The 13,941-nt window shown below is 43.9% G+C and overlaps 1 protein-coding gene across 1 annotated transcript in view; it reads right to left on the bottom strand.

Annotated features, from left to right (window-relative positions):
- Positions 1–222: 222 nt before the first annotated feature.
- LOC311116396 (alpha-mannosidase 2C1-like) overlaps positions 223–13,941 on the bottom strand; it is a gene marked incomplete at both ends in the record, with an annotated part of 36,072 nt that continues 22,353 nt past the window's right edge. Inside the window, one exon of the mRNA XM_084191489.1 lies at positions 223–333. Coding sequence (XP_084047615.1) covers positions 223–333 — 111 coding nt within the window. The remainder of the gene's footprint in view (positions 334–13,941) is intronic.

Raw genomic sequence — 13,941 nt, forward strand, 5'->3', positions numbered from 1 at the left:
TATTTTTTGTTTTTCAGTCCCTACAAAACACTGCTTTTTAAAATGGAACAATCTTTATTTAACACCATATCTGAGCAAATAAACAATTAGCGATTAATCGCGATTAACTACAGAAATGAATGCGATTAATCATGATTAATTATTTCAATCGTTTGACAGCCCTAGACCTTTAATAATGACTATATCTCAGATAGGTTTTCTATGAATCGCTCTAGGTCTTACCATCTCCACCCAGGTGCCTCCTACAGGGATGAACTGGCCCTTTTTAACGTAGTGTTGGATCTGAGAGAACAGGTCTGGATACCAGCTCTTCACCCAGTCAAACTGCTGCGCCTGGAGAGAACAAGGTGCAGTACCTGTCAACAGGTGAGTGTGTATTAAAGGTACAGTACCTGTGAACAGGTGAGTGTGTATTAAAGGTACAGTACCTGTCAACAGGTGAGTGTGTATTAAAGGTACAGTACCTGTCAACAGGTGAGTGTGTATTAAAGGTACAGTACCTGTCAACAGGTGAGTGTGTATTAAAGGTACAGTACCTGTCAACAGGTGAGTGTGTATTAAAGGTACAGTACCTGTCAACAGGTGAGTGTGTATTAAAGGTACAGTACCTGTGAACAGGTGAGTGTGTATTAAAGGTACAGTACCTGTCAACAGGTGAGTGTGTATTAAAGGTGCCCCTACCTGTCAACAGGTGAGTGTGTATTAAAGGTGCAGTACCTGTGAACAGGTGAGTGTGTATTAAAGGTACAGTACCTGTGAACAGGTGAGTGTGTATTAAAGGTACAGTACCTGTCAACAGGTGAGTGTGTATTAAAGGTGCAGTACCTGTCAACAGGTGAGTGTGTATTAAAGGTACAGTACCTGTCAACAGGTGAGTGTGTATTAAAGGTGCAGTACCTGTGAACAGTGAGAGTGTGTATTAAAGGTGCAGTACCTGTGAACAGGTGAGTGTGTATTAAAGGTACAGTACCTGTCAACAGGTGAGTGTGTATTAAAGGTGCAGTACCTGTCAACAGGTGAGTGTGTATTAAAGGTACAGTACCTGTGAACAGGTGAGTGTGTATTAAAGGTGCCCCTACCTGTCAACAGGTGAGTGTGAATTAAAGGTGCAGTACCTGTCAACAGGTGAGTATGTATTAAAGGTGCCCCTACCTGTCAACAGGTGAGTGTGTATTAAAGGTGCAGTACCTGTGAACAGGTGAGTGTGTATTAAAGGTACAGTACCTGTCAACAGGTGAGTGTGTATTAAAGGTGCAGTACCTGTCAACAGGTGAGTGTGTATTAAAGGTACAGTACCTGTCAACAGGTGAGTGTGTATTAAAGGTACAGTACCTGTCAACAGGTGAGTGTGTATTAAAGGTGCCCCTACCTGTCAACAGGTGAGTGTGTATTAAAGGTACAGTACCTGTCAACAGGTGAGTGTGTATTAAAGGTGCCCTACCTGTCAACAGGTGAGTGTGTATTAAAGGTGCCCCTACCTGTCAACAGGTGAGTGTGTATTAAAGGTGCCCCTACCTGTCAACAGGTGAGTGTGTATTAAAGGTGCCCCTACCTGTCAACAGGTGAGTGTGTATTAAAGGTGCCCCTACCTGTCAACAGGTGAGTGTGTATTAAAGGTGCCCCTACCTGTCAACAGGTGAGTGTGTATTAAAGGTGCCCCTACCTGTCAACTGGTGAGTGTGTATTAAAGGTGCAGTACCTGTCAACAGGTGAGTGTGTATTAAAGGTACAGTACCTGTGAACAGGTGAGTGTGTATTAAAGGTACAGTACCTGTCAACAGGTGAGTGTGTATTAAAGGTGCAGTACCTGTCAACAGGTGAGTGTGTATTAAAGGTACAGTACCTGTCAACAGGTGAGTGTGTATTAAAGGTAAAGTACCTGTCAACAGGTGAGTGTGTATTAAAGGTACAGTACCTGTCAACAGGTGAGTGTGTATTAAAGGTGCAGTACCTGTCAACAGGTGAGTGTGTATTAAAGGTACAGTACCTGTCAACAGGTGAGTGTGTATTAAAGGTACAGTACCTGTCAACAGGTGAGTGTGTATTAAAGGTGCCCCTACCTGTCAACAGGTGAGTGTGTATTAAAGGTGCAGCACCTGTCAACAGGTGAGTGGGTATTAAAGGTACAGTAGCTGTCAACAGGTGAGTGTGTATTAAAGGTGCAGTACCTGTCAACAGGTGAGTGGGTATTAAAGGTGCAGTACTGTCAACAGGTGAGTGTGTATTAAAGGTGCCCCTACCTGTCAACAGGTGAGTGTGTATTAAAGGTGCCCCTACCTGTCAACAGGTGAGTGTGTATTAAAGGTACAGTAGCTGTCAACAGGTGAGTGTGTATTAAAGGTGCAGTACCTGTCAACAGGTGAGTGGGTATTAAAGGTGCAGTACCTGTCAACAGGTGAGTGTGTATTAAAGGTACAGTACCTGTCAACAGGTGAGTGTGTATTAAAGGTACAGTACCTGTCAACAGGTGAGTGTGTATTAAAGGTGCCCCTACCTGTCAACAGGTGAGTGTGTATTAAAGGTGCCCCTACCTGTCAACAGGTGAGTGTGTATTAAAGGTGCCCCTACCTGTCAACAGGTGAGTGTGTATTAAAGGTACAGTACCTGTCAACAGGTGAGTGTGTATTAAAGGTACAGTACCTGTCAACAGGTGAGTGGGTATTAAAGGTGCCCCTACCTGTCGAACAGGTGAGTGTGTATTAAAGGTACAGTACCTGTCAACAGGATGAGTGTGTATTAAAGGTGCAGTACCTGTCAACAGGTGAGTGTGTATTAAAGGTACAGTACCTGTCAACAGGTGAGTGTGTATTAAAGGTGCAGTACCTGTCAACAGGTGAGTGTGTATAAAGGTGCCCCTACCTGTCAACAGGTGAGTGTGTATTAAAGGTACAGTACCTGTCAACAGGTGAGTGTGTATTAAAGGTGCAGTACCTGTCAACAGGTGAGTGTGTATTAAAGGTGCAGTACCTGTCAACAGGTGAGTGTGTATTAAAGGTGCAGTACCTGTCAACAGGTGAGTGTGTATTAAAGGTGCAGTACCTGTCAACAGGTGAGTGTGTATTAAAGGTACAGTACCTGTCAACAGGTGAGTGTGTATTAAAGGTGCAGTACCTGTCAACAGGTGAGTGTGTATTAAAGGTGCAGTACCTGTCAACAGGTGAGTGTGTATTAAAGGTACAGTACCTGTCAACAGGTGAGTGTGTATTAAAGGTGCAGTACCTGTCAACAGGTGAGTGTGTATTAAAGGTGCAGTACCTGTCAACAGGTGAGTGTGTATTAAAGGTGCAGTACCTGTCAACAGGTGAGTGTGTATTAAAGGTGCAGTACCTGTCAACAGGTGAGTGTGTATTAAAGGTACAGTACCTGTCAACAGGTGAGTGTGTATTAAAGGTGCAGTACCTGTGAACAGGTGAGTGTGTATTAAAGGTACAGTACCTGTCAACAGGTGAGTGTGTATTAAAGGTGCAGTACCTGTCAACAGGTGAGTGTGTATTAAAGGTACAGTACCTGTCAACAGGTGAGTGTGTATTAAAGGTGCAGTACCTGTCAACAGGTGAGTGTGTATTAAAGGTGCCCCTACCTGTCAACAGGTGAGTGTGTATTAAAGGTACAGTACCTGTCAACAGGTGAGTGTGTATTAAAGGTGCAGTACCTGTCAACAGGTGAGTGTGTATTAAAGGTACAGTACCTGTCAACAGGTGAGTGTGTATTAAAGGTACAGTACCTGTCAACAGGTGAGTGTGTATTAAAGGTACAGTACCTGTCAACAGGTGAGTGTGTATTAAAGGTACAGTACCTGTCAACAGGTGAGTGTGTATTAAAGGTGCAGTACCTGTCAACAGGTGAGTGTGTATTAAAGGTACAGTACCTGTCAACAGGTGAGTGTGTATTAAAGGTGCCCCTACCTGTCAACAGGTGAGTGTGTATTAAAGGTGCCCCTACCTGTCAACAGGTGAGTGTGTATTAAAGGTACAGTACCTGTCAACAGGTGAGTGTGTATTAAAGGTGCAGTACCTGTCAACAGGTGAGTGTGTATTAAAGGTACAGTACCTGTGAACAGGTTAGTGTGTATTAAAGGTGCAGTACCTGTCAACAGGTGAGTGTGTATTAAAGGTACAGTACCTGTGAACAGGTGAGTGTGTATTAAAGGTATAGTACCTGTCAACAGGTGAGTGTGTATTAAAGGTACAGTACCTGTCAACAGGTGAGTGTGTATTAAAGGTGCCCCTACCTGTCAACAGGTGAGTGTGTATTAAAAGGTGCCCCTACCTGTCAACAGGTGAGTGTGTATTAAAGGTATAGTACCTGTGAACAGGTGAGTGTGTATTAAAAGGTGCCCCTACCTGTCAACAGGTGAGTGTGTATTAAAGGGACAGTACCTGTGAACAGGTGAGTGTGTATTAAAAGGTGCCCCTACCTGTCAACAGGTGAGTGTGTATTAAAGGTGCAGTACCTGTCAACAGGTGAGTGTGTATTAAAGGTACAGTACCTGTCAACAGGTGAGTGTGTATTAAAGGTGCAGTACCTGTCAACAGGTGAGTGTGTATTAAAAGGTGCCCCTACCTGTCAACAGGTGAGTGTGTATTAAAGGTACAGTACCTGTCAACAGGTGAGTGTGTATTAAAGGTACAGTACCTGTCAACAGGTGAGTGTGTATTAAAGGTGCCCCTACCTGTCAACAGGTGAGTGTGTATTAAAGGTACAGTACCTGTCAACAGGTGAGTGTGTATTAAAGGTGCCCCTACCTGTCAACAGGTGAGTGTGTAATAAAGGTGCAGTACCTGTCAACAGGTGAGTGTGTATTAAAGGTACAGTACCTGTCAACAGGTGAGTGTGTATTAAAAGGTGCCCCTACCTGTCAACAGGTGAGTGTGTATTAAAAGGTGCCCCTACCTGTCAACAGGTGAGTGTGTATTAAAGGTACAGTACCTGTCAACAGGTGAGTGTGTATTAAAGGTACAGTACCTGTCAACAGGTGAGTGGGTATTAAAGGTGCCCCTACCTGTCAACAGGTGAGTGTGTATTAAAGGTGCCCCTACCTGTCAACAGGTGAGTGTGTATTAAAGATACAGTACCTGTCAACAGGTGAGTGTGTATTAAAGGTGCAGTACCTGTCAACAGGTGAGTGTGTATTAAAGATACAGTACCTGTCAACAGGTGAGTGAGTATTAAAGGTGCAGTACCTGTCAACAGGTGAGTGTGTATTAAAGGTGCAGTACCTGTCAACAGGTGAGTGTGTATTAAAGGTACAGTACCTGTCAACAGGTGAGTGTGTATTAAAGGTACAGTACCTGTGAACAGGTGAGTGTGTATTAAAGGTATAGTACCTGTCAACAGGTGAGTGTGTATTAAAGGTACAGTACCTGTCAACAGGTGAGTGTGTATTAAAGGTACAGTACCTGTCAACAGGTGAGTGTGTATTAAAGGTACAGTACCTGTCAACAGGTGAGTGTGTATTAAAGGTATAGTACCTGTCAACAGGTGAGTGTGTATTAAAGGTACAGTACCTGTGAACAGGTGAGTGTGTATTAAAGGTACAGTACCTGTCAACAGGTGAGTGTGTATTAAAGGTACAGTACCTGTCAACAGGTGAGTGTGTATTAAAGGTGCCCCTACCTGTCAACAGGTGAGTGTGTATTAAAGGTGCCCCTACCTGTCAACAGGTGAGTGTGTATTAAAGGTGCAGTACCTGTCAACAGGTGAGTGTGTATTAAAGGTACAGTACCTGTCAACAGGTGAGTGTGTATTAAATGTGCAGTACATGTCAACAGGTGAGTGTGTAATAAAGGTGCAGTACCTGTCAACAGGGGAGTGTGTATTAAAGGTACAGTACCTGTCAACAGGTGAGTGTGTATTAAAGGTGCAGTACCTGTCAACAGGTGAGTGTGTATTAAAGGTACAGTACCTGTCAACAGGTGAGTGTGTATTAAAAGTACAGTACCTGTCAACAGGTGAGTGTGTATTAAATGTGCAGTACCTGTGAACAGGTGAGTGTGTATTAAAGGTACAGTACCTGTCAACAGGTGAGTGTGTATTAAATGTGCAGTACATGTCAACAGGTGAGTGTGTAATAAAGGTGCAGTACCTGTCAACAGGGGAGTGTGTATTAAAGGTACAGTACCTGTCAACAGGTGAGTGTGTATTAAAGGTACAGTACCTGTGAACAGGTGAGTGTGTATTAAAGGTACAGTACCTGTCAACAGGTGAGTGTGTATTAAAGGTACAGTACCTGTCAACAGGTGAGTGTGTATTAAAGGTACAGTACCTGTCAACAGGTGAGTGTGTATTAAAGGTACAGTACCTGTCAACAGGTGAGTGTGTATTAAAGGTACAGTACCTGTCAACAGGTGAGTGTGTATTAAAGGTGCCCCTACCTGTCAACAGGTGAGTGTGTATTAAAGGTGCCCCTACCTGTCAACAGGTGAGTGTGTATTAAAGGTACAGTACCTGTCAACAGGTGAGTGTGTATTAAAGGTGCAGTACCTGTCAACAGGTGAGTGTGTATTAAAGATACAGTACCTGTCAACAGGTGAGTGTGTATTAAAGGGACAGTACCTGTCAACAGGTGAGTGTGTATTAAAGGTGCCCCTACCTGTCAACAGGTGAGTGTGTATTAAAGGTGCAGTACCTGTCAACAGGTGAGTGTGTATTAAAGGTACAGTATCTGTCAACAGGTGAGTGTGTATTAAAGGTGCAGTACCTGTCAACAGGTGAGTGTGTATTAAAGGTACAGTACCTGTCAACAGGTGAGTGTGTATTAAAGGTGCCCCTACCTGTCAACAGGTGAGTGTGTATTAAAGGTGCAGTACCTGTCAACAGGTGAGTGTGTATTAAAGGTACAGTACCTGTCAACAGGTGAGTGTGTATTAAAGGTGCCCCTACCTGTCAACAGGTGAGTGTGTATTAAAGGTGCCCCTACCTGTCAACAGGTGAGTGTGTATTAAAGGTGCCCCTACCTGTCAACAGGTGAGTGTGTATTAAAGGTGCCCCTACCTGTCAACAGGTGAGTGTGTATTAAAGGTGCCCCTACCTGTCAACAGGTGAGTGTGTATTAAAGGTGCCCCTACCTGTCAACAGGTGAGTGTGTATTAAAGGTACAGTACCTGTCAACAGGTGAGTGTGTATTAAAGGTGCCCCTACCTGTCAACAGGTGAGTGTGTATTAAAGGTACAGTACCTGTCAACAGGTGAGTGTGTATTAAAGGTACAGTACCTGTCAACAGGTGAGTGTGTATTAAAGGTGCCCCTACCTGTCAACAGGTGAGTGTGTATTAAAGGTACAGTACCTGTCAACAGGTGAGTGTGTATTAAAGGTACAGTACCTGTCAACAGGTGAGTGTGTATTAAAGGTACAGTACCTGTCAACAGGTGAGTGTGTATTAAAGGTGCAGTACCTGTCAACAGGTGAGTGTGTATTAAAGGTGCCCCTACCTGTCAACAGGTGAGTGTGTATTAAAGGTGCCCCTACCTGTCAACAGGTGAGTGTGTATTAAAGGTGCAGTACCTGTCAACAGGTGAGTGTGTATTAAAGGTGCAGTACCTGTCAACAGGTGAGTGTGTATTAAAGGTGCCCCTACCTGTCAACAGGTGAGTGTGTATTAAAGGTGCAGTACCTGACAACAGGTGAGTGTGTATTAAAGGTGCCCCTACCTGTCAACAGGTGAGTGTGTATTAAAGGTGCCCCTACCTGTCAACAGGTGAGTGTGTATTAAAGGTGCAGTACCTGACAACAGGTGAGTGTGTATTAAAGGTGCCCCTACCTATCAACAGGTGAGTGTGTATTAAAGGTACAGTACCTGTCAACAGGTGAGTGTGTATTAAAGGTGCAGTACCTGTCAACAGGTGAGTGTGTATTAAAGGTGCAGTACCTGTCAACAGGTGAGTGTGTATTAAAAGGTGCAGTACCTGTCAACAGGTGAGTGTGTATTAAAGGTGCAGTACCTGTCAACAGGTGAGTGTGTATTAAAGGTGCAGTACCTGTCAACAGGTGAGTGTGTATTAAAGGTACAGTACCTGTCAACAGGTGAGTGTGTATTAAAGGTGCCCCTACCTGTCAACAGGTGAGTGGGTATTAAAGGTGCCCCTACCTGTCAACAGGTGAGTGTGTATTAAAGGTGCCCCTACCTGTCAACAGGTGAGTGTGTATTAAAGATACAGTACCTGTCAACAGGTGAGTGTGTATTAAAGGTGCAGTACCTGTCAACAGGTGAGTGTGTATTAAAGATACAGTACCTGTCAACAGGTGAGTGTGTATTAAAGGTACAGTACCTGTCAACAGGTGAGTGTGTATTAAAGGTGCCCCTACCTGTCAACAGGTGAGTGTGTATTAAAGGTGCCCCTACCTGTCAACAGGTGAGTGTGTATTAAAGGTACAGTACCTGTCAACAGGTGAGTGTGTATTAAAGGTACAGCACCTGTCAACAGGTGAGTGTGTATTAAAGGTGCCCCTACCTGTCAACAGGTGAGTGTGTATTAAAGGTGCCCCTACCTGTCAACAGGTGAGTGTGTATTAAAGGTACAGTACCTGTCAACAGGTGAGTGTGTATTAAAGGTACAGTACCTGTCAACAGTTGAGTGTGTATTAAAGATACAGTACCTGTCAACAGGTGAGTGTGTATTAAAGGTACAGCACCTGTCAACAGGTGAGTGTGTATTAAAGGTGCCCCTACCTGTCAACAGGTGAGTGTGTATTAAAGGTGCCCCTACCTGTCAACAGGTGAGTGTGTATTAAAGGTGCAGTACCTGTCAACAGGTGAGTGTGTATTAAAGGTGCCCCTACCTGTCAACAGGTGAGTGTGTATTAAAGGTACAGTACCTGTCAACAGGTGAGTGTGTATTAAAGATACAGTACCTGTCAACAGGTGAGTGTGTATTAAAGGTGCAGTACCTGTGAACAGGTGAGTGTGTATTAAAGGTGCAGTACCTGTCAACAGGTGAGTGTGTATTAAAGGTGCAGTACCTGTGAACAGGTGAGTGTGTATTAAAGGTGCCCCTACCTGTCAACAGGTGAGTGTGTATTAAAGATACAGTACCTGTCAACAGGTGAGTGTGTATTAAAGGTGCCCCTACCTGTCAACAGGTGAGTGTGTATTAAAGGTGCAGTACCTGTGAACAGGTGAGTGTGTATTAAAGGTGCAGTACCTGTCAACAGGTGAGTGTGTATTAAAAGTACAGTACCTGTCAACAGGTGAGTGTGTATTAAAGGTGCAGTACCTGTCAACAGGTGAGTGTGTATTAAAGGTACAGTACCTGTCAACAGGTGAGTGTGTATTAAAGGTGCAGTACCTGTGAACAGGTGAGTGTGTATTAAAAGGTGCAGTACCTGTGAACAGGTGAGTGTGTATTAAAGGTGCAGTACCTGTCAACAGGTGAGTGTGTATTAAAGGTGCAGTACCGGTCAACAGGTGAGTGTGTATTAAAGGTGCCCCTACCTGTCAACAGGTGAGTGTGTATTAAAGGTGCAGTACCTGTCAACAGGTGAGTGTGTATTAAAGGTACAGTACCTGTGAACAGGTGAGTGTGTATTAAAGGTGCCCCTACCTGTCAACAGGTGAGTGGGTATTAAAGGTGCCCCTACCTGTCAACAGGTGAGTGTGTATTAAAGGTGCCCCTACCTGTCAACAGGTGAGTGTGTATTAAAGGTACAGTACCTGTCAACAGGTGAGTGTGTATTAAAGGTACAGTACCTGTCAACAGGTGAGTGTGTATTAAAGGTACAGTACCTGTCAACAGGTGAGTGTGTATTAAAGGTGCAGTACCTGTCAACAGGTGAGTGTGTATTAAAGATACAGTACCTGTCAACAGGTGAGTGTGTATTAAAGGTACAGTACCTGTCAACAGGTGAGTGTGTATTAAAGGTACAGTACCTGTCAACAGGTGAGTGTGTATTAAAGATACTGTACCTGTCAACAGGTGAGTGTGTATTAAAGGTGCAGTACCTGTCAACAGGTGAGTGTGTATTAAAGGTACAGTACCTGTCAACAGGTGAGTGTGTATTAAAGGTGCCCCTACCTGTCAACAGGTGAGTGTGTATTAAAGGTGCCCCTACCTGTCAACAGGTGAGTGTGTATTAAAGGTGCAGTACCTGTCAACAGGTGAGTGTGTATTAAAGGTACAGTACCTGTCAACAGGTGAGTGTGTATTAAAGGTACAGTACCTGTCAACAGGTGAGTGTGTATTAAAAGTACAGTACCTGTCAACAGGTGAGTGTGTATTAAAGGTGCAGTACCTGTCAACAGGTGAGTGTGTATTAAAGGTACAGTACCTGTGAACAGGTGAGTGTGTATTAAAAGGTGCAGTACCTGTCAACAGGTGAGTGTGTATTAAAGGTGCAGTACCTGTGAACAGGTGAGTGTGTATTAAAGGTGCAGTACCTGTGAACAGGTGAGTGTGTATTAAAGGTGCAGTACCTGTCAACAGGTGAGTGTGTATTAAAGGTACAGTACCTGTCAACAGGTGAGTGTGTATTAAAGGTACAGTACCTGTCAACAGGTGAGTGTGTATTAAAGGTACATCACCTGTCAACAGGTGAGTGTGTATTAAAGGTGCCCCTACCTGTCAACAGGTGAGTGTGTATTAAAGGTGCCCCTACCTGTCAACAGGTGAGTGTGTATTAAAAGGTACAGTACCTGTCAACAGGTGAGTGTGTATTAAAGGTACAGTACCTGTCAACAGGTGAGTGTGTATTAAAGGTACAGTACCTGTCAACAGGTGAGTGTGTATTAAAGGTGCCCCTACCTGTCAACAGGTGAGTGTGTATTAAAGGTGCAGTACCTGTCAACAGGTGAGTGTGTATTAAAAGGTGCAGTACCTGTCAACAGGTGAGTGTGTATTAAAGGTGCAGTACCTGTCAACAGGTGAGTGTGTATTAAAAGGTGCAGTACCTGTCAACAGGTGAGTGTGTATTAAAGGGACAGTACCTGTGAACAGGTGAGTGTGTATTAAAGGTGCCCCTACCTGTCAACAGGTGAGTGTGTATTAAAGGTACAGTACCTGTCAACAGGTGAGTGTGTATTAAAGGGACAGTACCTGTGAACAGGTGAGTGTGTATTAAAGGTACAGTACCGGTCAACAGTTGAGTGTGTATTAAAGGTGCCCCTACCTGTCAACAGGTGAGTGTGTATTAAAGGTACAGTACCTGTCAACAGGTGAGTGTGTATTAAAGGGACAGTACCTGTGAACAGGTGAGTGTGTATTAAAGGTGCCCCTACCTGTGAACAGGTGAGTGTGTATTAAAGGTACAGTACCGGTCAACAGTTGAGTGTGTATTAAAAGGGACAGTACCTGTCAACAGGTGAGTGTGTATTAAAGGTGCCCCTACCTGTGAACAGGTGAGTGTGTATTAAAGGTACAGTACCTGTCAACAGGTGAGTGTGTATTAAAGGTGCAGTACCTGTGAACAGGTGAGTGTGTATTAAAGGTGCAGTACCTGTGAACAGGTGAGTGTGTATTAAAGGTGCCCCTACCTGTCAACAGGTGAGTGTGTATTAAAGGTGCCCCTACCTGTCAACAGTTGAGTGTGTATTAAAAGGTGCAGTACCTGTCAACAGGTGAGTGTGTATTAAAGGGACAGTACCTGTCAACAGGTGAGTGTGTATTAAAGGTACAGTACCTGTCAACAGGTGAGTGTGTATTAAAGGTACAGTACCTGTCAACAGGTGAGTGTGTATTAAAGGTACAGTACCTGTCAACAGGTGAGTGTGTATTAAAGGTGCAGTACCTGTCAACAGGTGAGTGTGTATTAAAGGTGCAGTACCTGTCAACAGGTGAGTGTGTATTAAAGGTACAGTACCTGTCAACAGGTGAGTGTGTATTAAAGGTACAGTACCTGTCAACAGGTGAGTGTGTATTAAAGGTGCAGTACCTGTCAACAGGTGAGTGTGTATTAAAGGTACAGTACCTGTCAACAGGTGAGTGTGTATTAAAGGGACAGTACCTGTGAACAGGTGAGTGTGTATTAAAGGTGCCCCTACCTGTCAACAGGTGAGTGTGTATTAAAGGTACAGTACCTGTCAACAGGTGAGTGTGTATTAAAGGGACAGTACCTGTGAACAGGTGAGTGTGTATTAAAGGTACAGTACCGGTCAACAGTTGAGTGTGTATTAAAGGTGCCCTTCCTGTCAACAGGTGAGTGTGTATTAAAGGTACAGTACCTGTCAACAGGTGAGTGTGTATTAAAGGGACAGTACCTGTGAACAGGTGAGTGTGTATTAAAGGTGCCCCTACCTGTGAACAGGTGAGTGTGTATTAAAGGTACAGTACCGGTCAACAGTTGAGTGTGTATTAAAGGTGCCCCTACCTGTCAACAGGTGAGTGTGTATTAAAGGTACAGTACCTGTCAACAGGTGAGTGTGTATTAAAGGGACAGTACCTGTGAACAGGTGAGTGTGTATTAAAAGGTGCAGTACCTGTGAACAGGTGAGTGTGTATTAAAAGGTGCAGTACCTGTGAACAGGTGAGTGTGTATTAAAAGGTGCCCCTACCTGTCAACAGGTGAGTGTGTATTAAAGGGACAGTACCTGTGAACAGGTGAGTGTGTATTAAAGGTACAGTACCTGTGAACAGGTGAGTGTGTATTAAAGGTACAGTACCTGTGAACAGGTGAGTGTGTATTAAAGGTACAGTACCTGTCAACAGGTGAGTGTGTATTAAAGGTACAGTACCTGTCAACAGGTGAGTGTGTATTAAAGGTGCAGTACCTGTCAACAGGTGAGTGTGTATTAAAGGTGCAGTACCTGTGAACAGGTGAGTGTGTATTAAAGGTGCAGTACCTGTGAACAGGTGAGTGTGTATTAAAGGTGCAGTACCTGTGAACAGGTGAGTGTGTATTAAAGGTGCAGTACCGGTCAACAGGTGAGTGTGTATTAAAGGTGCAGTACCTGTGAACAGGTGAGTGTGTATTAAAGGTGCAGTACCGGTCAACAGGTGAGTGTGTATTAAAGGTGCAGTACCTGTGAACAGGTGAGTGTGTATTAAAGGTGCAGTACCTGTGAACAGGTGAGTGTGTATTAAAGGTACAGTACCTGTCAACAGGTGAGTGTGTATTAAAGGTACAGTACCTGTCAACAGGTGAGTGTGTATTAAAGGTACAGTACCTGTCAACAGGTGAGTGTGTATTAAAGGTGCCCCTACCTGTCAACAGGTGAGTGTGTATTAAAGGTGTAGTACCTGTCAACAGGTGAGTGTGTATTAAAGGTACAGTACCTGTCAACAGGTGAGTGTGTATTAAAGGTACAGTACCTGTCAACAGGTGAGTGTGTATTAAAGGTGCAGTACCTGTCAACAGGTGAGTGTGTATTAAAGGTACAGTACCTGTCAACAGGTGAGTGTGTATTAAAGGTACAGTACCTGTCAACAGGTGAGTGTGTATTAAAGGTGCAGTACCTGTCAACAGGTGAGTGTGTATTAAAGGTGCAGTACCTGTGAACAGGTGAGTGTGTATTAAAGGTGCAGTACCTGTCAACAGGTGAGTGTGTATTAAAGGTACAGTACCTGTCAACAGGTGAGTGTGTATTAAAGGTGCAGTACCTGTCAACAGGTGAGTGTGTATTAAAGGTACAGTACCTGTGAACAGGTGAGTGTGTATTAAAGGTGCAGTACCTGTCAACAGGTGAGTGTGTATTAAAGGTGCAGTACCTGTCAACAGGTGAGTGTGTATTAAAGGTGCCCCTACCTGTCAACAGGTGAGTGTGTATTAAAGGTATAGTACCTGTCAACAGGTGAGTGTGTATTAAAGGTACAGTACCTGTCAACAGGTGAGTGTGTATTAAAGGTATAGTACCTGTCAACAGGTGAGTGTGTATTAAAGGTATAGTACCTGTCAACAGGTGAGTGTGTATTAAAGGTACAGTACCTGTCAACAGGTGAGTGTGTATTAAAGGTATAGTACCTGTCAACAGGTGAGTGTGTATTAAAGGTACAGTACCTGTCAACAGGTGAGTGT

Source organism: Coregonus lavaretus (assembly GCF_964263955.1).
Source record: "Coregonus lavaretus genome assembly, contig: HAP1_SCAFFOLD_5079, whole genome shotgun sequence".
Lineage (NCBI taxonomy): Eukaryota > Metazoa > Chordata > Actinopteri > Salmoniformes > Salmonidae > Coregonus > Coregonus lavaretus.